This window comes from Mauremys reevesii, linkage group 5 (assembly GCF_016161935.1).
Source record: "Mauremys reevesii isolate NIE-2019 linkage group 5, ASM1616193v1, whole genome shotgun sequence".
In the NCBI taxonomy this organism is placed as follows: domain Eukaryota; kingdom Metazoa; phylum Chordata; order Testudines; family Geoemydidae; genus Mauremys; species Mauremys reevesii.
Window position 1 is genome coordinate 71,823,306 of NC_052627.1, and position 25,666 is coordinate 71,848,971.

The 25,666-nt window shown below is 42.6% G+C and overlaps 1 protein-coding gene across 1 annotated transcript; it reads right to left on the bottom strand.

The window, feature by feature from the left end:
• Window positions 1–1,656: 1,656 nt before the first annotated feature.
• Window positions 1,657–4,244, bottom strand: SCRG1 (stimulator of chondrogenesis 1). Its single transcript, XM_039542561.1, has 2 exons — window positions 4,000–4,244; window positions 1,657–1,799 (listed from the first exon to the last, which is right to left on the bottom strand). Exons 1-2 carry the CDS (start codon window positions 4,242–4,244, stop codon window positions 1,742–1,744), a joined length of 303 nt encoding a protein of 100 aa, XP_039398495.1. The 3' UTR covers window positions 1,657–1,741.
• Window positions 4,245–25,666: the final 21,422 nt, after the last annotated feature.

Genomic DNA, 25,666 nt, shown 5'->3' on the forward strand with positions numbered 1-25,666 from the left:
GTAGCCGGCAAGAAGGAAATGAGGGGCGGATGGGTCGGCAGGGGTATATATCCTGCGCGATAGCGGCGCCACTCCAGGGGGTGCCCAGCCGACCCACCGAGTGTTGCTAGGGTAAAAATCTTCCGAAGAGCCGTGCACGCGCGGCGCGCACACCTAACTGGAATGGATAGGAGCAACACATCTCGAAGAACAACAGTTACAACAGTGAGTAATCGTCTTTTTCAGCAGGTCTTATTTGCATCTGCAGAGATTACAGTTTGTTGTCTCTGGACTCTGCTCAGGGCTTCTTTTTTGCATAGTTTGATCAGGCTCTGGGAAAACCAGTGAATGAGGAACAGGTAAACTAAGACTTTCTAAAAAATTGCATCTGTCCTGCAGCTGGTCACTGTGAAACTATTTGGTGCAAGTCACTTAATATACATAATTGATTAATTGAATACACATTTATTATCATTTGCATATAGTCCAGCAGACACTCTGACCAACTAGGTACAAGATTACAATAATCCAACCATTATAGATGGCCAAGTTTCTGAACAAAGTTTGTATTTGATACAAAGTTGTCATGTAAGTGAAGTATGGTTGTCTATTAGGCAATAGTGATTTTTAATGCTATGTAATTTACATAAAATGATTACTGCAGAAAGTGTCATTGAAAAAGAATAGCACAAGATAGCTATATTAAAGTTTCATATTTTGCACTAGATATTTTCACACTTTTCCATCTGATTAACTTGGTAGCTCTAGGAATTACCATATGTTAATGAAAAGAAACATTTAATACTTATGGCATATAGCTTTCATTGGTGTACATGCTTAGACGGCTAGTCTCTGTGTCTAATTACATACCTGTCTTTTCCTAAAGGGCTATATTAAAGATAGGGAACTAGCATTTTAAGTTACTACTGAGTCGTGCTATAGTTCAAACGAGGCCTGAGTCAGGGCCCGTTGTCTTCCAAAGCTTTTGGATGAGGATCATCACCAGTAGCTGTTTTACTGAATATATACATTATAGCAGCTGTGTACTAAACACCAAAAGTGCAAAGAGGAGTTTAAATAAGGGCCCATTATGGATAACTATTTTGTGAATTTAGAGTTCAATTGTGTTTCCATGGAAGCTAGTGGGAGTCTTGCTATTGACTTCAGGGGATTAACAAACTTCTTAGACCAAGATTTTCAAAAATAGAAGTAAAAAGTTAGGGTCCTCAAACCTTATTTAGGCACCTAAATAAGTGACCTGATTTTCAAAAGTCCTGAATGCACAGCAGCTCCCACCGATTTCAATGTTACTTTTTGTTAAAGTAATGAAGACTTATTGATATGAAACTGCAGTACAGTGAACTGCTGCTAAGGGCTTAATGAGTGTAAAACAGTGTAGTGAGGTGCTATACTGCCTTATAGCAGCTGAGAATTTGACCCTAGATCTTTGAAAGGTGGAATGACAACAGCAGATTTTTTGAGACTGTCTGGGTTGCACAATGAATTAAGGAGGTTTTACTGCACCCTCCTTCTTAAATCCTTCTAATGAAAACTAATGTAGCTACCAAGTTAGAAAGGAGAGCTTTATCATTCAAGCTTCAAACCATGGTTCCTTCTATATACAGAAAGGGAAACATATACTACTTGGTACAGTAAGGCTCTGCACTCTAGTGCTGTAGAAAGGAATAGATTTTCTATGACAACATTGTTTATCTCCTGTTGTGAAGTCCTGTGTGTGTCTTCTCACTGGTACACGTGCTGCTCATAAGTGATTGTTGCAAGGGATCAGAAAAGAGATCTTTGGTCCAAAGAAAATATCTCTGAAAGAAATTATCAGGTATTTCAGTTGTAAGGTCATCATAAGTTATCAGAAACTCTAAAATGAAACCCATCTACAACTGCTTTGCTGTTCTTTTGTTTTGTTTTGTTTTTAAATACAAACCTGAAGTGCACAAGCTTCAGTGTCAGCAGAAACTAAACTTCTTACAGGTGGAAATCCTAGTTCCAATGAAGTCAATGGCAAAACTGCCAAGCACCACAGTGGGGCTAGAATGCATAATTTCAGTTTTATTGAGATAAATTCTAAAAAAGATGCATAGGAAATGTGCATATGCACAGTTAAGTGAGGCTTTTGTACTGAACTCCAAGGTGAGGGTCTTTTGTGGTATGCAAAGAGATCTTTTGCATTGTAGTCTAGTAAAAGCTTTCTTTAGCTAAGATTTAGAAGACTTATTGTGACTTAGCAAGCAAATATTGTGCCTTATCTAGGTACCTGCAGTGATTTTGGAGGGAATGGGAAATATGAAAAGTTGCTCTTATTTATTTATGAAAGTTGCTGTTAAACCATGCCCCCTAGTTTAAAAGGAAGTGGGTTGCTGGCAGAGTGACTTTGGAATTCATTCCCACATAGCCTGATTTATTAACCCTTCAGACATGCTGACAAGCTCCTCTTTAGGATATTTCAGGAGAGGGTGAGTTCAGTAATACAGGTGATCAGTGCAGGGATCATCCAGGTTACTGTGGCATAGTAAGGACAGGCTAATATGATTTCATTCTTTGTAGGTTTTAGTTATCTTAGAGCACCTGGAGCAAAGGGTATGGTCTTTAACGTTGAATGAAATAAATATTTGTTAGGAAGTGCTCTTACAAAGCAATGAAATTGGGTATGGGTAGTATAGGGGAAAATATGCCATTATAAACCTAATGAATAGAGCTGAGTGGAGGATGGAAATTCTGTGTAATAAAGGACTTTGAAATTTGGCTTCATTCAAAATTGGGGGGGGGGCAGTCTGAAAACTGTGACAGTCTCCCAAAAGAAAATTCAGGGGGGAAATTGTTTCCATTTTGGCTTTTTAAATTTTTATTATATAGTATACAAAATAAAGATTTTGAAACACAGTAATTTCAAAACAAACAAACAAAAATAAAATATTTCATTCCAAAAATGGTGAAGCAGCATGTTTGGAAATTGTCAGAATTTTTCCCTGAAATGAAGTTTTGGGGAAATGGACATGATTTCACAAATCATTTAGATTTTGACTGAATTGTTGCACTAAAGTTTTTCCAACAAGCTCTGCTAATGAACATTGAGAGTATTTGTCACTATCCTTCACTGTTAATGTACAACACTGTCTATGACACTACAAATAGAGGGGGGGGGAATGTTGGGTTTTTTAGGTGAATTCTGAATCCTTTTCAATTCAGCTTTTTTCCCCATTCACTTTTCTGCAGACTTTTTATTGTAAATGTCTCTCTTGCAGTAGTTCAACTTATTTAGATGAGTATCAGAGGGGTAGCCGTGTTAGTCTGGATCTGTAAAAGCAACAAAGAATCCTGTGGCACCTTATAGACTAACAGACGGTCTGCAGCATGAGCTTTCGTGGGTGAATACCCACTTCTTCAGATGCAAGACTTGCATCTTGCATCTGAAGAAGTGGGTATTCACCCACGAAAGCTCATGCTGCAGACCGTCTGTTAGTCTATAAGGTGCCACAGGATTCTTTGTTGCTTTTATTTAGATGAAATATCTGCACCCACTAATATAGAGAGGCAATGACATATTTTGCCATGCAGCAAGAACCTTAGGTCTTTCTCATCTCTTTTGAAAAACTGGTTTTCACTAGTGGGTTCTGAAATTATTGGCTGAAAAATCAAGGGATTAGTTCAAAGAGCCCAATTTTTATATGTCCTGGGTCAATTAAGTAAAGAACAAGGGACAAAATTCAGCCTACTATAAACTCACTGAAGTAAATAATGTTACATCAGGTCTGTAGTGAGATGTGTGATTTAATACTTTAAGCAAATACAATGTCAATCTTCCCCTTTACTTTAAAAAAGCAAATGAAATGATAAGAAAAATGGCCAAGTCTTGGTCTAACTTCTAAGCTTGATAAAATGTTTCATTTCTTTGAAAGGAAAGCTGGTCCCTTAAGTAGTAGTCCATACTACAGTGAAATGTAATGAGCACTTGTTAAATCCATATAAACATGTAAAATTCTATGTAACAGAAAGTTGCCTTACTTTGGGCAGCAGAGTAATTCGCTAAAATTGCAGTAACAGATCATCTCACAGCTTTGCCCTTCCCAGAAGTGGTCTTGAAGATTTCCATCAATGCGTCGAAGACTGGCCACACCTTCTGGGATGCTGTGACAGTTGTGATCTTTTAGCACTTTCTTGTAACAAGAAAGCCGACTGAAAGGCATCATGTTAGTACCAAGCAGCATGCTCAGCAAAACAAGAGCTGATAGGATCTTCATTTTCATCATTCCAAAACTTGCTTTTGCCAGGAGTGCTAATGAGAAAAGAGGCACATTAGACATGTATAGATGCTGAATAGATCAGTTTTTGTGCAGGTTGCTTAATTCATTTCTCTAGCTTCCATCCAATTTATTCTGAGGATTTTTGGGAGTTGGACCACTGTGCTGGAGAGGATTATTTCCCAGGAGATAGAAGGTATTGCTACTTCACTGTTGCAGAGTTAACTTTCACTGCCCTTTCTGCACCCTATTCTTATTTCTCATTAATAGAGCCTTTTATTGATGGCAGTTTTGATGTTTCTTTAGCTTTTCTCCTCTCAAAGCAATTTCCTGAAGAATTTGACCAGCTCACTGGTATGAATGTATACTTTCATGTAGTTGTATATGTTTGGAGCATAATAACATTTAACAAAGCAGTGTGGAAATGTTCAGATACATTTCCCCAGTTTCTTGATGCTTTTTGGCTCTTTTAAATCATTACAAGATTATGATGACTCTACTGAAGTCGTTTCATCCTATTTCTCCCAAATTTGGTAGAAATTACATGCTAGCATGACCTACTAATGTATTATAATCATAGAATCATAGAAAATTAATATTGGAAGAGACCTCAGGAGGTCATCTAGTCCAATCCCCTGCTCAAAGCAGACCAACCCCAACCCCAACTAAATCATCCCAGCCAGGGCTTTGTCAAGCTGGCCCTTAAAAACCTCTAAGGATGGAGATTCCACCACCTCCCTAGGTAACCCATCCCAGTGCTTCACCACCCTCCTAGTGAAATAGTTTTTCCTAATATCCAACCTAGACCTCTCCCACTGAAACTTGAGACCATTGCCAGGGCCAATCAGAGAGGGGAGGGGGCAGGAGGGCCATTTGGCCTTGGCCTCAAGCTCAAAGAGGGCCTCAAATGTAGACCCTTGTTAATTTTTTGGCATATGATAACACATCCCTATTGGACCAAAATGTGACTCTCTCAGCTTAGAGCTGCAAATTTAAGCAAATAAGAGATGTGATTTGGTAAAAGACAATTTTTTTTGTTAACTGATATAGCTTTTGTCATATTAAAGAGTTAAAAATGTTCATAAATACTAATAAAAATATATTGGTTCTGATGGCACAAGATTAGACTGTGATGAACGTGTCCTCTCAGATCAGCTGATTATATAAACAAACCACTATTAGTGGCTGGTGCTGGATCAAGTGCATGTTGAAATGTAGATAATTGTTACATTTAGTGGCTTTATAGTTTGTCTAGTTGACTAAGGAATTATTTATGTATGAGAATTCCTCATTATCATCTTCATAGGGTAGCTAAAAGAGGTGACTGGCTGGTTGGTTGAGCCCTAGCTTGGCCATCATCATAGGCTTTCATAGTCTATAGGCACAGATTCAAGGTGAAAATTTGAGAGGACAGTCTTGTACAGTGAGTTTCATGAGGACACACGTTTGAAATTTTTGGACATTATCCCTCTGTATCCATGTCTGTGTTTATATATAATGTCATCCCTTTGTCTTCAGCTCAGCCTGTTATATTATAATTTGTGTGCTTGAGTTTTGATTCAGTGATAAGGATAATAACCTGTCTGACTGTTTCATTTTGTGTTCTTAATTAGTATTCCTTCGTTTTAAGTCTTTTCAGCATTTGTACCATACAGCATTTGTGTGAATCTCACTGCGCAGGCTCGAACTGAATTTCAGACTATCCAGAAGCACACGTCCAAATTTGAATGCATTCTGATGTCATCTTTGTGGATGAAGCTATTTAAAATGATCCACCAAACTAATCTGATATTTGAAGCACGCAATGCTACACTTGATGTTGAGACGGATAACATTGAAAGTCTTATCAATGACAGTCAACAGATTTGTGGACAATAGGATGTGATCCTGACTGAGTCCAAATTAGTAGCACAGAATATTGGCATTTCAGCTGAGTTCTCCACCAATTGCTACTTACCTACTGAATCCGATGCCGAGCAGCATTATAGGGGCAGTGTCTTCCTTGTCATCATTGACTCTACTCACTCAAGTCTTATTTGTCGATTTGAGTCACTGTGAGTAATTTGTACTTTTTTGGGTTTCTTTTGCAGTTCAACAGACTGAGTAATGAAGATCTGCTTTCTGCAGCTGAACAATTTCAGCAACAGTACAACAAAGAAATCTCAAAAGATTTCAGTGACAAGGTCATCTTCCTCAAACAAATATATTCCATGAACTTTAAATTGGATTGCAAGCCAAAGGAATTGCTTCAAGAAATACTTGGACTCTCTAGGGTGTTTCCTATTATCACAATTGCATTGCGTACTTTTGTCAGTTTGCCTGGTGCACACAACTTCAACATGTTGAAGCAGGTGATGAACTATCACTGTTCAACTATGGGACAAGAGCATTTGAATGGGTTCTCCATGCTTAATATCAACTGTGACATTGCATGAAAGCTAGATTTTTCCTCAATAATTAGTGCAGTTGCACAGAGAGAGGCTAGAAAAGTACTTGTTAAATAAAAAAATATTCAAATTATGTCTCACTCTTTTTTTGGTGCCTTATTTTGTTTTCATGTGTCATCATTTTTTATTTTTATTATGACTAGGGGCCTCAAAAGCTGGCAGTGGCCTGGGCCTCTCTGGACCTCTGAGAGGGCCTGACCATTGCCCCTTGTTCGTCATCTGCCACCACTGCGAACAGCCTACCTCCATCCTCTTTGAAACCCCTCTTCAGGTAGTTGACGGCTGCTATCAAATCCCACTTCACACTTCTCTTCTGCAGACTAAATAAGCCCAGTTCCCTCAGCCTCCCTCATAAGCCGTTTGCCCCAGCTCCTTAATTATTTTCATTGCCCTCCACTGGACTCTCCCCAATTTGTCCACATCCTTTCTGTAGTAGGGGGTCCTAAAACTGGACACACTACTCCAGCTGTGGCCTCACCAGTGCCAAATAGAAGGGAATAATCACTTCCCTTGATCTGCTGTCAATGCTCCTACTAATGAAGCCCAATATGCCGTTAGCCTTCTTGGCAACAAGGGCACACTGTCAACTCATATCCAACTTCCCGTCCACTGTGATCCCCAGGTCCTTTTCTGCTGAACTGCCACTTAGCCAGTCTGTCCCCAGCCTGGATCAGTGCATGGAATTCTTCCGTCCTAAGTGCAGAAGGGGAACAGGAATTTTGTTGACTTAGGCCTTGGCTACACTTGAGAGTTACAGCGCTGGTGGTGGCTTTACAGCACTGTAACTCACTCCCCGTCCACACTAGCAAGGCACATATAGCGCTGTATCTCCCTGGCTACTGCGCTGCATGTACTCCACCTTGACGAGAGGAATAAAGAGAACAGCGCTGTTGTTGCAGTGCTGAAATGCCAGTGTAAACAGTGATTAATCTTACTACGCTGTAACTGACCTCCAGAACCTTCCCATAATGCTTTTAAGTAAAGATAACACTCTTCGTTTTGTTGTGATGCCTTTGTTTGTTTTGTTGTGAACTCAGGGCTCCCAGAGCTGCTTATCTAAAAAACAAACACAGCTCCTGTTTGCTGTGAATGAGGCAGGCAGGGGGATCCCTTTGGAATGTCCACAGCTAGTGTTTGCTTGAGGAGAGAAGCAGCACGGCGGGCGGGGGAGGGGGGGTCCGTTTCGGAGCAGCTGCTTATCTGGTCTGTGAGGAAAAAAACAAAGAAGGCTATTTGCATTTAGTGAATGAGAGAGGGGTTGGGGAGGGGTCGGAACTTGCAAGGCAGGGAGCTGACACAGTGTCAGCTCCAAAAATCCACTCTCTCTGTCTCCCCAACACTCCCTGTCACACTCCACCCCGCTCCCTGTCACACTCCACCCCACTCCCCTCTTTTGAAAAGCACGTTGCAGCCACTTGAACGCTGGGATAGCTGCCCATAATGCATCACTCCCAACACCGCTGCAAATGCTGCAAATGTGGCCACGATGGTGCGCTGGTAGCTGTCAGTGTGGCCACACTGCAGCGCTTTCCCTACTCAGCTGTACGAAGACAGCTTTAACGCCCAGTGCTGTACAGCTGCAAGTGTAGCCATACCCTTAGTCCAATTGCAGACTTCTGGACATGACTGGTTTTACTTTTCAAGAAAGTGAAGGGCCAAGCATAGCAGAGGGAGTTCAGGCTCTTCACAGCAGTAACAGTGCACCTCTGTCCTGACTTCCAACACTGCCTGCTATTCTAATCCAGCACGTCCATGAAACAGAGACTATTGAACACGTTATTCAGAGGGTGTTGGAGAAGAGCATCCAACTTGCATTCATTTGTAAATGAGGCCAGGATCTGAGCTGTGGCTCAGCTTGGCTTTTAGCAACAGAATATTGAAGGGTAGAGAGGCAATGTTTGTTTACATTTCTTTTAGCTTGACACAAAGATTCCAATCCCTCTCTACATTCAAAGAGTGGCTCTACTCTGATAACCAGCCTAGACAAATACTGCAGCTTTTCATTCAACAGATTTGATTTTTGTATGTATTCCTACTTATATATGCTCTACAGTCAAATAGGATTTAGTTGCTTTTTGGTCTTAACATTATAGACCCAACTCAACTAAGAGACTATGAGCTGGATTCTAGGCTTTCTTGTGTAGCTGGAGTAGGGAGACCAGATGTCCTGATTTTATAGGGACAGTCCTGATTTTTGGGTCTTTTTCTCATATAGGTTCCTATTACTCCCCACCCCGTCCTGATTTTTCACATTTGCTGTCTGGTCACCCTAAGCTGGAGAATTAAATGCATAACCTGAATACTGTGGGACAAATGGGGATACAATTTGACCTCTAGAATATTTATAATGTATGATGATGACGATCAAAGAAAAAAAACCATTTTTGACGCCCAGAGCTCAGGTCGAGATTGCAGGATTGATAGCAGGCGGGCGGGGGAGGGGAAGTCTTTTGTAAACTAAGCATGTTTGATATGGAAATCACTTAAACATGTAACCCTGCCATGCCATTTTTTTACAGTCACTTTTCAGAGAAGGATCATGTGTTAAAACACAAAACATTGTCGGACACGCATACTGCTTTACCACGTTCTTGATTCAATTAATTTTCATAGACAGTTACATTGATATTTCCATCCTGCTGCTCTTCCAATCCTCCATCCATTTTGACAAATTATCTGCACAAAACATCAAAGATATAACTGCCTAAGAAAATCAGTTTCTGGAGACTTAAGCCCATTTAGAAAAAACACTAACGTTATAGGGTTAAAACTGGCATTATTAGTTTAATGCTACTCATCATGGGCACCTCATTATTCTGGTCTTTTACACAAACTTACATGCGTATGCTAATATTATGTATAAAAAAATTTGGTTTAAAAGTTTTATATGTTTTGCTATGGGTACTGTGGCAGGGCGACGACTCAGCAGCGCTGCCCCTCCTCCTGGTTGTCCAGGGACTTAGCTCTTTTCCAGCTCCGGAACACCGTCTACTGGCTGATGTCTTGCCTGCCACTGGCCCCATGTCTCTCTCAGATCCTGGTGCCCTTTGTCCAGGGGTTCTGCCAACCACAGTACCTCCTCTGTCTGGGCCTCCCCTCCCAGGGGAACCCTCACCCCTTAGCCCCACCTCGCCTCAGTAGCTACTGCCAGCCATCATCTAGCCCCCACTTCCTGGGGCAGACTGCAGTCTGTAAACCACTCATCATTGGCAAGGGGAGTTGGACCAGCTGCCTCTGCCTATCTCTGGGCTGCCTCTCTGCAGCCCCAGTACCTTTTGTAGGCCTGCAGCCTGGGGTTTTGCTAGGCTGGAGCTCCCCAGTTCCCGCTGCCCTTCCCCAGCACTGCTCCACCCTAGGTACCCGCCTCAGCTTCCCAGACAGCCAGATCCTTCTCTTGCAAGAGGCTAGAGAGTGTGTTTTTTCTCCCCAGTCTCTGGCCCTCTGCCCTCTTGTAGGTCCAGCCATGGCCTGATTGGGGCCTGGCCCCACCTGTGGCTGCTTTCCCCCAATCAGATTAGCCTTTTCCCCCATCCCAGCCCTCTCCTAGGGCTGTTTTAAGCCCTTCAGGGCATGAGCGGGGTGACCACCCTGCTACAGGTATGCTTAGTTAAAATAAAAGCAAATGCTTATTTTTCTTTGTTACAGATGTGAAATTCAATGAACTATTTTTCTGGTTTACATGAAATTTTGCATGCACATTTATCTTAATGAGTAGCCCAACTTAATTATTCTTATAATTTATAAAATGTGCTCATTAGACCTCAGGGACCATATCTAAAAGACTGCATTATTTTCACTACTTCTAGCCAATGTGCCAAATAATAATAAATTCCCCTTTCCTTTAAATAAGGTAAACATCACCCCATCTTTGCCTAAAGTTAGATTTTGGACTCCGGTGTGGTGTATGTTTGTAGGATAGTTTTTATTCTAAATCAGTTTCCCCAGCGCTAAACAGTACATAAGTGAATCCTGCTTAAATGGGTTTATAGTCTAAGGAGGACATGTGTGGATACATTCTACCCTGGTTAACAAGAAGGGCAGTCTCAAAGTAGTACAAGTTTTTTTTTCATTGACTATATAATTTAAACGTGTCATAGAAGAAAAAAGTGTTAAAGGTGATGATATTGCATGGTACTACACCTAAAAAAAATATGGGACCTGATTTTCAGAGTTGGCCTCTGTTTTTCTAGTCCCAATGTAACTAGTTGTGCCATGTTTTGTATCTGTTATAAATTGCAGGCACAAATAGATATTTAACTATTGAACTATTTGTGTTTGTAAGTCTAGGGTGACCAATGTCCCAATTTTATAGGGACAGTCCTGCTTTTTGGGTCTTTTTCTTAAATAGCCTGCTATTACTCTCCACTCCCGTCCTGATTTTTCACACTTGCTGTTTGGTCACCCTACTGTAAGTCAGGTACATAAGTCTGCTATATGTTGTGCAAAATTGCCCCTGCAGCAACAGGAGTTAGACCAAATCCTGAGTGAAAATTAGGCCCTTGTAACAGCGTGCAACTCAAAAACAATTTATTTTGTAGCTCCATTAAAAGTATGACTAACTTTTTAAAGAAATCCTTATGCTGTGTCCTAAACTCTGTCAGACTCTGTCACTAGACTGCTAAAGATAGCAGATTCCAAAGGCCAAGGACGTCAGCTGAAAATACCCTGTTGCTGATCCTGGAGAATTGGCTCACACTTCCAGGTATGGGTATCAAGGATGCCTTACTGGCTCTCAACTGCCACAGGACACATGGCAAGAGGTCTCAGGTAAATCGGTCCCAGGTCTTTTAAAATTTCAAAGATAACTACATCTTGAATTGCAGAACTGAACTGGCAACCTGTTCAGACTATAAAGCAGAAGTGTGCGGAAGGGCCTGAATCAGCTAATGGCCTACAAAGCCATCCCTTAACAGTTTGTTATAATAATGCATAGAGAGGAGTCTGGCATGGCTAACTGTGACAAGTTCAGCATCATTCAGGAAAGGTCATAATCTCCTGATCAACTGTAGACAGAATTGTGGACTAGAATTGTCATGCAGTGCCAGTGCCCTCATTTTATTTATTTTATAACCTGTCTGGTATGGCTAGTATTCAAACGTTTACACATTGTTTCTCTTGCACTGAAGTGTGTCCTCTTTAAATGCTCTTTCTATTTTCACAGATACTAATTTACATAAAACTCATAATCAAAGAGCTTCCATCAAAAAAAGGTTTGTCCTGGAGGAAAGGCTATTTTCAGATTGAAGACTGTCCAAGATCATGGAGACTACAGCTTTGTCAATACAGCACTCTACTGTGTGAAGATAAGGGAAGAGATGGTAGTGGCTTGGTGGAGCTTCTATATAGCGCAATATATGGAATACCTTCTGACTCACCAGCTAGTGCTATGAACTCTTTCCTTATGCTGCTAAACTAATACTGTTGAGGTACCCATGAACGTGGAAAGTTGCATAGCTGATGAAGAGTTGCTGGATGTAGTGTGTCTGTGTGTGTGAGTGTGCATTTTACAAAATATAGATACTCAAGTTTTCTCTTCCATCTCCAAATGCAGATAAAATTGCATTGACATCAATCCAGCCAGTGAAATCTGCTGAACAAATGTCACACAGATGAGTTGAGGAACAGTTACCAGTAAGTAACCTTTCTTTCTGTGATACGTGTGTTTCCTGCCTCATTACAAGGCACCAATGTCAATCACACCAAGCTCCAATAGGTGCAATCTATCAAGACTATTCAGTTTCAAGTTCCAACAGGGATAAAATCTCCTGAAAGTATTTGAAGCAAACTGCCCACATTTGCATAGGTCTTTTTTGATAAAATACTCCATTGATGGCATTTGACATGACATCGGTGAAAGAAGTTAAGACGGGGAAACAATTTCAGTGTCACAGAAATAGCTTTAGTTTTCTGTATGACTGGAAAATAGACAGTTTGAGGGGAAGATCCCCTGATGAGTAAGGAAGCATTGCTAAAGTTAACAGTGAAGTTCCTAAATTTTTGTTTTGCCAGGCAATTTGGCACTGCATATTCTTTGGAATGGTTAGCTCCACAGGGAGATTTTTTGTTTTAATTCTCTGCCTTAATGGCCAAGACAAACAGAGCTATATTTCTTGAGAATATTCATACGGCTGTAAGTCCCATGCAAGCAGCTGCTGTCAGTAATGAGCACTAGTGGTATGGGTAGGCGATAGAAATAAGGAAAAGTGTGAGTGAATGAAACTAAAAATGTAGTTCAATATCTTTTCCTTTAAATCCGTTCCTTGGCCTTTCATATTTGGAAACAAATGTGTAAGCTATATATGTACTGAATTTTAAATGTACACATATTTATAGTTGTCAAGAATTCTATAGCATCTCTAGCTGCTTCATTTTGAAAATGAAAGATACTTCATTGTAAGTGGTTCTCTGTCTTCTTATGGTCCTTTACAGTCTTACAAGAGGTATATTCTACATTCACAGACTAATCAATTAAGTTCAAAGTGCATTAATAGTTTTATTACTATGCAGATAATATAGTTAGATATCTTCACAATAGGTGTACAGTTCAAGAGTTAAAAGTAACTCTGTTAGCAACACCATTCAAAATACAAAATTCCCTTCACATCATTTAGCAGTCATCTGTCAAACTTCCCTAGTCCAAAATACCTTCAAAAGGCTGAGCTGACGCCATTTACTGTTCAGACTTGTGCCTTGTTAGATGCAGCCATAGGAAATCATTAAACAACATCTGCAGAATTGGGGTATCACTTGATATATGACATATGTGTGAGTTTTAGAATTAAATAAGTTTGAAGAAGCATTTCTCAAAATTAAGAAAACAAAACAAAAACCAAAAAAACGGACTTTTTTTTTTGCCCAAACAGTCAGTACATTGTGAACCATGGTAAGGATAACAGCTATTCCACTGAGGAAGAATTCAATGAATTACCTCTTTGTAAAACCCATCAATACCATGTTTCTTTCCAGGAATTGGGTTTTCATGAAGACCCATTTAGTTTCCCTAAAGACAGCAGCTCATTGTGAAAACTCTTCTCTTCACATCCACCAGTTTTTGCAATAATGTTGAATGCATGAAAATAGTGGGCGATAGTGGAAAACTTACTATGAACTGTGGTGACATCCAACTTTATAAAGAAGAGTAACATGTTAAAAAGTATTTTTTTTCTTTAGCTGAATAAATTAAACTGGATTTATCTCCTCACATCTGTCCTGCAATGCATCATTTGCTCACAGTGAATGTTAACCTTCCCAAAGTGCCTCCTGCACATGCCATTCATCACATGTAATTTATCTAGCTTTGCATCCTGTAACAAGCATGAAGGGGAACAAATAAATGAGGATAATTGCAGGAGCAAGACATACCTTTCTCTTTTGCTTCTTTCTCTCTCTCACTTTCTTGGCAGCTGTATCTTTTTAAATGTACAAGTTGAGAGTTGGAGCTAAAGGAGATGAGGAGAGGGAGGGCTGAAGGGAGGTGCTGTACAAATACCCCTTTGTCTGCTCTGGCTCCGGTCTGCGAGTGACAGTCTCTCTTATCCAGCCAGGGACCAGGGGGTGGGCTTCGAGAACTACCTCTCTCAGCTAACTCCAACCCAGACAAGAAAGAAATTAACAGCTCCTTTCCAGCTGGAAACAACTAGTCCATACAGGATTCAAAGAGAGGAAGCCTCCTCAGGGAGTAAAATACCTGCAGGAAAAAAAATACTTCTTGGAAAGTCTTTTTCCTCTCTGTGATAGTGAAGTATGATTGGAAAAGTAAGTGGAATTAAAGCCATTTTAATTCAGAGTAAGATTGTCCACAAAGGAGTTTAATGTGCTCTACATATTCCACTTTAAATTCACACCTTTAGTTAATTTGGATTAACTTTCCTGAGCATCCCCATGTAGACAAGCCCTAAGAGTCTGCTGGAGACAGGTTCCATTTTGTGCACAGCTTCGCTGCAGCCTGTTGCAGAGGCAAACACACTGTGCTCTCTCCCACAGACTTTACTTTAATCTCTCCTTTATTGTTTTTCTTACTCTAGAATAGAAGCCATCTGTATTGAAAGTGTAAGGTTTGCTCAAAACATAAGAATCCTGGCCATATGGATGGGATCTAAAAGATGCCAAATGAGAACAACGTTTCCAGGAGAGAGCATGGTGTGTGTGTGTCTCGTGTACCAGTCTGCATCAGAACTGAATGCAGCTGCAAACCCAGAGGCAATCTACCAACCAAACACAAGAGAAGAAAGCTGCCTTTGAAGTGTTCTTTGAATGAATGGAACCAGAAGAACCCAATGGTGTGCTCTCTTGGTGTTTGTAGTAGCTGAAGTCACGGTGCAATGAGGTTGTTACATATGCCCACGCTGCAGAGTCTGGATTTGCTCAAACTGTAGCAAGCCATTTTTTTTTCAAATCTCTGGTGGTCCCTGGTTCAACCCCCTGTGTGTTCTGATCTGATCCAACTCCCACTGAATTCAGAGGGACTCAGTCCTTTCCCTGGATCAGGCCGTAAATGGCAAGGTGGTTATGCAATGCTGTTCTCTCCTTTAAATTATGCTGTCTTGATGTATACAACTGCGAAGCTGTTAGATGCAAGAGGCAGAGGAGGGAGAGGTGCCTATTTAAAGGTTAATGAAGAGAGGATAGAACTGACCCAAACAAGTTTCTCAGTTATTGACAATTGGGGAGAATTTGTGGATCAAAACAGCCTCCAGCCTCCACCCCAGGCAGGCTTAACCTGCACAACCAGCGCTTCTGCAGGAGATTCTCAGTCATGCGAATGTTGGCAGGGGTCAAGTTACTGCAGAACTTGCAGAACAGTGCAGATCTTCTCTTTGCTCCTGGCTCCCTCATCAGACACACTTACGACTGCTCCTCCTCAGCTCCGTATTCACCAACACAGCCTATTAATGGGGGCACTGGGAAACCTCCATAGGCGGGCAAACCCTGACCCACGCCTGTGTTTAATCACTTGCTGGATGCAGATCAGATGCACCATGTGGGGAAGGGATCATCATCCTACCTGGGCCATTCTGGGTATGTCTACACTACAAGGGGCTGCAGGTAAATGTTGATTTCACCGCAACACACTGAAACCAATCAAAAGACATTTCCATTGGTAATCATCAAAACTCACAGACAGGCAAAATAAGAGAATTCTGCTTGAGAACGTATTAAAGTATGATTGAAGGCTATTTACTTTGTATATTTTGACACATGACCTCAGCACTCGGCGTTTCAACAGCGATAAAGCTTTCACTTTTCGAAGCTCAGTGTCGACGGTCATGAAATAATGGTCGACTGACCCCTCCTACTGTCCGAGCAGCCCATCATTTTCCCAAATGGTGAAAATTTAAATCCATTAAAAAATGCTTAAACCCCAAAATTCTGTGCAACCGTGAAAAATGCTTAAAAATAAGAATCGATATTATCCACTGAAATGATGAAAAAATAGAAATTTATTTCTGTCAAGCCTAAACGTAAATTACTGGGCTCGATGGAGGGGTAGATGGCTAAACTTCTATGGCCTATGCTATACAAGAGGCCAGTCTAGATGACCTAATGGTCCCGTCTGTCTGTCAAATGGGCTTACATTGCAAGGGTGGTTTAGGTTGGACATTAGGAAAAACTTCCTAACTGTCAGAGTGGCTAAGCACTGGAATAAATTGCCTAGGGAGGTGGTGGAACCTCCATCATTGTGGATTTTTAAGAGCAGGTTGGACAAACACCTGTCAGGGATAGTCTAGATAGGGACCGAATGTCTAGGCAGCAGTTCTGCAGAAAAGGACCTAGGGGTTACAGTGGGTGAGAAGCTGGATATGAGTAAACAGTGTGCCCTTGTTGCCAAGAAGGCCAATGGCATTTTGGGCTGTATAAGTAGGGGCATTGCCAGCAGATCGAAGGACATGATCATTCCCCTCTATTTGACATTGGTGAGGCTGCATCTGGAGTATTATGTCCAGTTTTGGGCCCCACACTACAAGAAGAATGTGGAAAAATTGGAAAGAGTCCAGCGGAGGGCAACAAAAGGAGTAATGGTCTCAAGTTGCAGTGGGGGAGTTTTAGGTTTGATATTAGGAAACCCTATTTCACTAGGAGGGTGGTGAAGCACTGGAATGGGTTCCCTATGGAGGTGGTGAAATCTCCTTCCTTGGAGGTTTTTTAAGGTCAGGCTCGACAAAGCCTGGCTGGGATGATTTAGTTGGGAATTGGTCCTGCTTTGAGCAGGGGGTTGGACTAGATGACCTCCTGAGGTCCGTTCCAACCCTGGTATTCTATGATTCTATGATTCTATGAGTGAGAGAGAGAGAGAGAGAGAGTGTGTAGAGAGGCGGGGTGAGTGAAGCTGCTAGGATCATCTGGATTGGTAGGAGAGCATAGTTTGGTGAACGAATGCATTGTCCTAGAATATTTTCTTGTTGCCCTTTTCTCCTGTTTCGTCATAAAAATTCCCTCTGGGAGAAGTTTCATAAACATCACTGATGATGAGGCAGGAAGACCCAGCAATGGAAACCTATGCAATGTTCACATGAAATAGCTTGGGTCATCCTTTGACTTCAGAGTTCTGTTTGTTCTGAAATTGAACTGACTGAGAACTGTGGTAATTATTTTAACTGGATTTCTGGTAATAGATGCATTGCCACACCTTCATTGTATTGAGTTTGTTACTGGCAAAACATTTAATCACGTTGTAATGGTGAAACAACTACTTAGTTAGCCAATATTTCAGAAACGCATATTGTGGAATAGTGCAATGGTGCCCTTAAAACCCTTTAATTGAGGTATTCAGATGAGTAGTTAATTTAAATGGAAAGAGGTTTACATACAATTTACCTTATCATCTAATAATAACTAATTTAGGGAATAGATTGTTTAGCTTTAAGCCAAGACTCCTGTATTCTAGTCCCAAATCAGCTACTATGGACATCTTGGCTCTTTTTTGTGGTTTCATCAAATCCTGCCACTGTAATTTCTGTCTCCTAGCTGTTTGACACTGGCTGGGTGTCGGCTTAGGGTAGATAAGATGGAATTGATGCTTATAGGCAGGTATGAGTGTGCCTTCTGCTAAAGGTTTCTAATCCACCTTAGCCATTTCATGTTTTAGTCTTTGAGCCATTTTAGCTCTATTACTGTTTTTTAGCTTTAGGTGTCAGTGGGTTTGCTTCATCTACTACTAGCCCAGAGGTTACAACATTTCTTTTATTTTCTGATGTGGAGCTCACCACAGTGATCCATGCCGCTAAACTAGATTATTGTAATGCACTCTATTTGAGGCTACCCTCGCAGAGCACTGCTAGTGTCAGCATGCACCAACCTGTCTCTTTCTAATGCAGTGAGATGTTATGGACCTGACTCTCCCTTACATTGCTATAAATCAACAGGAACACCACTAAAGGCATTGGAATTATACAGAATTGGAATTATACTGCGATGAGAAGAGAATAAGATCTTGTATGTGCACATAATGCCATTGTTGCACACTGACTGCCTAGTCACTTCTATGTGCAATTGGAGTAATTTTGTTATGAATGGTTTCATTTTGAAAGAGAGCACCTTGTTTTCTGATGTGCTTTCACAAGAAATAAAAATGTAGTGGGGTCTTTTTGCTCCATTTCTGGGGCTCAGTTCTCTTGTGCTGGTAGCAGTATGTTCTCAAAGGAGGGTCCAAGCTTCTGGAACATACTTCCTTACCTTCAGGTAGTTGGGTTGTTTGCAGTTGCCTCTGATGGTTTTCTATTTAAAAACTTGGAATTGAGCATGGCTAAACAATTGAGACTTACATTGCATCACTGGCTAAACAGGGTGGCGTGACAGCTGCCCCCCAATCCAAATGGGCCATTATCCCCCTGCCTAAATGGATATTATCCCTGGTGACCAATTTCTATTCCAAATCCATAAAGCTTACTCTCAATATAAATATCGTATTCCTTAAATTTTACTTGTATGTACAACTCACAAAGATTATGCATCTTGACAAATTATGAGCTTTCTGCAGATACCTTACATGTTACATGTTATTTATGGATAAATATCCAGTAAGACCTATTTGGTGCAGGGAATTTGTCTGGTCTGAGGTGAGCGTGCTTTGCAAAGAACCGGGGACTCTTTGCCAAGAAGTGTCTGGTTCACAATAGGGTTATGAATGGGAAGAGAAAAGAAAGTTGTAGCATAGCTGATAAGTTTTGCGTAGCTCCATGTGTGACATTGCCTGTCATTAAGAAATTATCACTTCACGGTGCCTCAGAGCAGTGGGGTGAGGGGTGGGCAAAGCTCAGCCTGCAGCAGCTTAGGGGGCTGAGGAAAGCAGGGGCTCTGGAGAACCTGGAAAAGGCAATAGGGAGCAGCATATTGGAGTGAGTCAGGGCAGATTGGCATGGGGGTGGGGAGGGAGCTGGAGCTTGGGGCCTTTGTTTGGGGATGGGCAGGAGGTCAGGCAGTTTAAACAGAGAGTGAGATGGTTGGAGTGCGGGGCAGAGAGTCTGGAGCATTGAGAGGATTGTTGGGGGAAGAGTGAGGCATGGAACAGGCATCCCATGTCTTTCCCTACTTCCCATTCCCCAATTTATCCACAGATCTCCAGCTCACCCTTCCTTGAGCCTCTACTTCCACATTGTCCTTGTCTCATTCCCCCATCCTCCCACTGGCTGCCCCTTTTGTTCCTCTGTTTGCCCACCCCACAGTCTGTCCCTCTCCTTTTTCAACCCCTATCCGCCTCCAGTTCCTCAGGTGAATCACAATTGGAACCAGCTCATTCTCATGCTGCCAGTGCTAGGTTGGCTGGGTGCCAGCAGAGGGAGTATTATGAGCAGAGGAGAGACAGTGCCTTCTGTCCTCAGTGCTGTCACCTTGTATCAGGAAGGACTAATTATAGTGAAAACTCTACTTTGTTCCTGCACCCGTGCTGGATGTGCAAAGATCCAGCTGGGCTGCATGAATGCATGACAGGCCTGCCAAATGCATTCCTTTCATGTCTGATGTATGCTACTTGGCTGCCCTGTTCTACTTTTGTGGATTACAGTAAATTGTGTAATGTGCTCAGATTCCACAGTGAATGACCTAGTTCTGTAACTATTTTGTGACTACTCAATGTTCTGTATATGTTCTGCATTTCTAAAATAAACCACACACCCTCACCCTTATTCTGGAAACCCATATCTATTCAAATCTCATCTATGACATACTGGCCACCAACACAGACATGAATTCTCCCCAACTCTCTCAACGGTCCCTTCTGGCCGTGGGATCTAAACACTTCAGCTACTGACACACTTACAGTGAGAAATACTAAGAGAAACACCTCTTATATTACATCTCTAGAAAGGATACCATTGATTTACCATTCCACTACATGCCAGGCACTTCCCACTACCTTATCCATCTCTTCAGAGCATAAAGAGTTTATGTGGCCCTTGCACGTTGGAGAGTGTAATCACAGTAGCCTATTGTAATTGAATCTAAGATACTACAAGTAAATCTAATTACCTGAAACTTTAGAGTGGGGATTCATTTATGTAAAACTCAAGGTATCTGAATTTTGTACAGATCCAGTGAAACATGTGGGTATTCAGTGCTTGTCTCTGATAGCAATGTTGGGTGCCCCAGACATTAAGTGCAACCACCATTTTAAGCAGATGTCAGTTAGACCTGCTCTAAGCAGGTTAGATGACATAGTGTTTAAAATGGTGGCTGCAGCCCAGAGGTCACTTGTTAAGAGTTGCGTGATTCAGAAACCATTTTCAGCACACAAGAACAACGTTCAGACTTACAAACCTATGAACAATTGCATATTCTTATATGCTGATTTTTAACTATTTATATACACAGCAATATCTCTTTCTTTTATATAAAACTCTTGTAACATCTCTCTTCCTATAAGGTAATTTGAAATTGCTAGGCAACTTCACTGATCTTTCACTTAATGTGGTTTTTCTTTTGAGTCCCTTACTCTGCTGATGTTTGTCCTCAGGACATTTTGTGCTTGTATGTTTTCTAGCATCATCTTTCCCAATTCCTGAGGGTCTGTAATAAGTCAACTTATTTTACAGTCATTGCCAATTTCTACTGTAGTCCCTATATTGGCATCCACAGGGGGGAATCTTTTGAGTTTTCTCTTGAAAACAACTGATCCTTGGTGGCTGTTAGGAAATGAGAGTAGACAGATGGTAGAGTTGTCCTTATACTTCTACTGTGTATGATTTTGGTGCTACCCTTTGCGTACTTGTCCCTGTCCTCCATCTTTTGTCTCTGTCATTAGATGCTGGTTGTAATCTTACTGGCTATTCTCTCTGGAGTTCAGGGAATTCTTCCGTGCCTCTTTCAAAGTGTTAGGTTTGTTTCACTGCTGTTCAATTTGTTCTGTCACCTTTTCCAGTACTGCTGATTCAAAATGTATTTGCTGTAGGTAGTAGAGTGCATGTTTAGTGGGACAGGAGGCACAATATTGGACTGCTGTCCAGGCCTTCTGTTGGTGTATTTCTCTACTCCAGTAATATCGTCCACGTGGCCTTTATTATCCCAGTGTGCCATCTGGCGATCTTAACAGTTGTTTCTGCTTTGCCATTAAACTGGCTGTGATGTAGAGTTTTGTAAAGGGACTGCTCAGTACACAAGAAACACACTTACTTAAAGTACAACAGGCAGGCAAAGTGCTCTTTTATTCAACTACAATACACTCCTGATTATCTGAATAGCATGAGGGACAGGATTTTATTTGGATAATTAGGAGTTTGGATAATCAAGAAGGCAGGAGCCATTCAGCAGCGGGGTGGTTTCCTCTGCTGCTGGGGGATCCTCCTCCTCGCAGTCCTGGCTGGGGGATCTCTGTTCTGCCCTGCTCACTCATTCCCATGACAGTTGGGGAGCAAAGGGCTCCCTATGCTACAGCAGGGCCAGCAAGACCCAATCCCTGCATGCACAAGGCGGAAGTGCATGCTGCACTTGGGACACAACAGAATTTTTGTCTAGTTCATTTCCTTATCTGGGAAGCCATTACTGATGTTTGGTTGAGGTGTTCCATGACTAACACAAACTTTTCTGGAAGCTCTGCCACTACTAGAACAATCTGCTTCTACAATCAACTGAAGGTGTCTGTTCTGGCATGCTAATGCCCTGCTTAAAGATTATCCCATACAGGAGAAGCTCAATGATAGAAACACCAGAGTTACGGACACCATGTGACTGGTCAATCGGACACCATGTGAAACCAGAATAGCCAATCGGGCAGCAGCCAAGACCAAAACACCCCAACAATAATACTGTACTGTGCCTGTATTGAATCTTAAGGTAAGCACATCTGGGCTGCCTGTCCCCACCCCACCCCCATGTGCAGGGCAATAAGAGGTGAAGATGCTGGGGCTGCCAACCCAAGGCAGCTGGAGCCTGCAGAGCGGAAGCAGCGCTGAGATCTGCGTCACTTTCACTTCTTCTTCCCCACCCCCGTTGGGAGGGGGGCTCGCTGTTTTCACCCTCCTCCACTAGCCAGAAGGGGGACAACGTGCTGTTCACACACACACACACACCCACCTCCCCCCACCCCGCCAGGAGGCGGGCAAGCTTGCAATCCAACTCAGGAAAAGAAGCTGCCTGCCAGAGCTGAGGAGGGAGCTCAGCTGCTGCTGAAGCCTGGCCTGGAGGATCAGCTGCTGTATCTGGAGCCCAAACTGTGCTTTGTTCAGAGTTATGAACATTTCAGAGTTACAGACACTCTCCATTCCCCAGGTGCCAGTAACTCTGAGGTTTTACTGTGCTCATAAGTAGCTACAAAGTCCAATGCTGTACCAGGGCAGCTATCATGGCTTGTACACCCTTATTTTAATTCAAGAGTCTCACAAGTTGTTTGTGATCTGTCAGAATGGCAATTCCCATATAGGTATTGATTAAAAAAAATAGTAGACTTTCTTCTTCTAACTGAGAATCACCCCATTCAGCTTTAGTCAGTGACCTGGAGACATATCCAATTAGCCATACTTCAACATCCCTCATGTTATGTGACAAAACTGTCCCTACCCCTTAAGATGTAGCATCACATGACAGGATAAATTCTTTGCCTAGGTCACAATGAACAAGGAGATCCAAGGACTTGAGTAGCTTTTTAGACTTCTGGAAAGCTCCCGCTTGTCTCTTTCCCCAATACCAGGGGGTTTCCTGGATCAGGAGTTGATGGCAGGGCTATCAAAGGGCTGAAACATTTGGGAGATGTGCTATAAAAATGTAACGTACCAAAGTATGCTCATAGCTCTGTTGTTTTCCCAGGGGCTAGGGCCTGCTGTTGTGACTTTGTTTGCCACAGAGTGAATTCCCCTTGTTTATCCTGTAGCCCATATACACCACTTCTGGTCTCATGCAAAAAAACCCCAAAAAAACAAAAAAAACCCCCACACAACAAAAAACCAGTTCCTTTGTTTTAAGCAAAGTCCCTCTGCTTTCAATCTTTGAAGTATGTTCTTCAGTGTTGACAGGTGTTCAGCATCACTTTTGCCTATGACGAAGAGGTTGTCAGTCCTCATCACCGCACATGGGATACCTTTCAACAAACTTTCCATGGTCCTCTGGAAAATTTCAGGTGCTGCTGATATTCCATGTGACAATTGATTGCACTGGTATAGTCCCTTGTGAGTGTTTATAGTGATACATTTCTTACAGTCCTCTACTCTCATCTGCTGGTACACCTGCAATATGTCCAGCTTACTAAATTTTTGACCCCAAAACAGAGCAAGTCCTCTGTCCATAGAGTGGGGTGACTTTATAACCCCTGCAATGCATATGGTCTTGTCTGGTTTAACCATGGGCACTATAGGTGTGGTCCATTCAGAAAACAACGCTGGTGAAATGATGCTTTGCTTTTCCAGCCTGTCTAACTCACTCAGTCTTTTTTCTGAGGGCATAAGGAACTGGCATTGCTTTAAAATATTTTGGTTGACCTTAACACCCATTGCTTTCAAGGAAAGGGAAAGGACTTAATTAGTCATGCTCTGCACTAGGAGGCAGAGTAACTAAGGGTATGGCTACACTTACAAGTTGCAGCGCTGGGAGTTACAGCGCTGGTCATGCAGCTGTGTAGGGGCCAGCGCTGGAGTGTGGCCACACTGACAGCTACCAGCGCTGCAGTGTGGCCACACTTGCAGCACTTTCCAGCGCTGTATTGAGAGGTGCATTGTGGGCAGCTATCCCACAGAACACCTCGTCCCGTTTTGGCGCTGAGTATTGTGGGAAGGGGAAGGAAGTGTGTGGGTCATTCCGCTTCCTGTTCCAACGCCCCGTGGTGCATCGCTTCACATCCCAGCATTCTGTCTTTCCGGCAACGTTTGGCGCCATTGTGAGTGTCTTTCTGTTTTACTCTGTGGGAAATGGAGCCCGAGCTGCTGAGGACTGTGCTGATGAGTGTCGCCAGCACAACACATTTGGCAGTCGAGCTATTCCTTCAGCTCCAAAGTGACAGCGAGGAGTCTGACGATGATATCGATATCGATTCTCCTGCCACGTGTGACAGCAAAGTGCTTGTGGCATTCACAGAAATGCTCAGCACCGTTGAACGCCGCTTTTGGGCTCGGGAAACAAGCACTGAGTGGTGGGATCACATCGTCATGGAAGTCTGGGATGACGAGCAGTGGCTGCAGAACTTTCGTATGAGAAAAGCCACTTTCATGGGACTGTGTGCTGAGCTCGCCCCCACTCTGCGGCGCAAGGACACAAGATTGAGAGCTGCCCTGACGGTGGAAAAGCGGGTGGCTATTGCAATCTGGAAGCTGGCAAATCCAGACAGCTACCGGTCGGTCGGGAACCAGTTTGGAGTGGGAAAGTCGACCGTTGGAATCGTTTTGATGCAAGTTTGCAAGGCAATTAATCGCATCCTGCTAAGAAAGACTGTGACTCTGGGGAGCATGCAGGACATGGTGGATGGCTTTGCACAAATGGGTTTCCCTAACTGTGGAGGGGCAATAGATGGGACGCATATTCCTATTCTGGCCCCCCCCCACCTGGCATCAGAGTACGTTAATCGAAAGGGGTATTTCTCTATGGTTCTCCAGGCGCTTGTGGATCACCGTGGGCGTTTCATTGACATTTACACAGGCTGGCCTGGAAAGGTGCATGATGCACGCATCTTTCGGAACAGTGGCCTGTTCAGGAAGATGCAGGCAGGGACTTTTTTCCCAGACAGGAAGATCACAGTAGGGGACGTCGAAATGCCCATTGTGATCCTTGGAGACCCCGCTTACCCGTTACTGCCTTGGCTCATGAAACCCTATACAGGGAAGCTTGACAGGAGCAAGGACCGGTTCAACTACAGGCTGAGCCGGTGCCGAATGACTGTGGAGTGTGCTTTTGGCCGTTTAAAGGCACGCTGGCGTTGCTTGTATGGGAAGCTAGACTTGGGGGAAAGCAGCATCCCCGCGGTTATATCCGCGTGCTGTACCCTCCATAATATTTGTGAAGGGAAGGGTGAAACATTCAGTGAGGCATGGACCACCGAGGTTCAAGTCCTGGAGGCTGAATATGCACAGCCAGAGAGCAGGGCTAATAGAGAGGCCCAGCACAGGGCTTCAAGGATTAGGGATGCCTTGAGGGAAGAATTTGAGGCTGAAAGCCAACAGTAATGTTTGCTGACTTGCATGGGAGTGAATTGCACTGTTTACACTGTTATTCTATTATCCCTAAAATGATTTGCAGTGCCTCTTTCTTTACTGGGCTAAGGTATCTTTCACTATCTGCTATAATAAAGACTGTTTTCAAAGCCAAGAATTGTTTTATTGTAAAGAAAAAAAATTCCTTGACAGACAGACAGACACACAACATTTCATGAACACAAGAGGGAAGGGGTGTGGGTTGGTGAACTGTACAGTCACAAGTTTGCATGTGTCCTGTCTGGAGTGCTGTTTAACGATTCCTGCACTTCAGGGTGCATATACTGCATGGTTATGGGGGTTGAGTGCAGAGGGTAAGGGTGGTAGGTATCAGGGCTGGTTGGTGAAAGAACAGGTGTTGGAGGCAGCTGGTGGTGGTAAG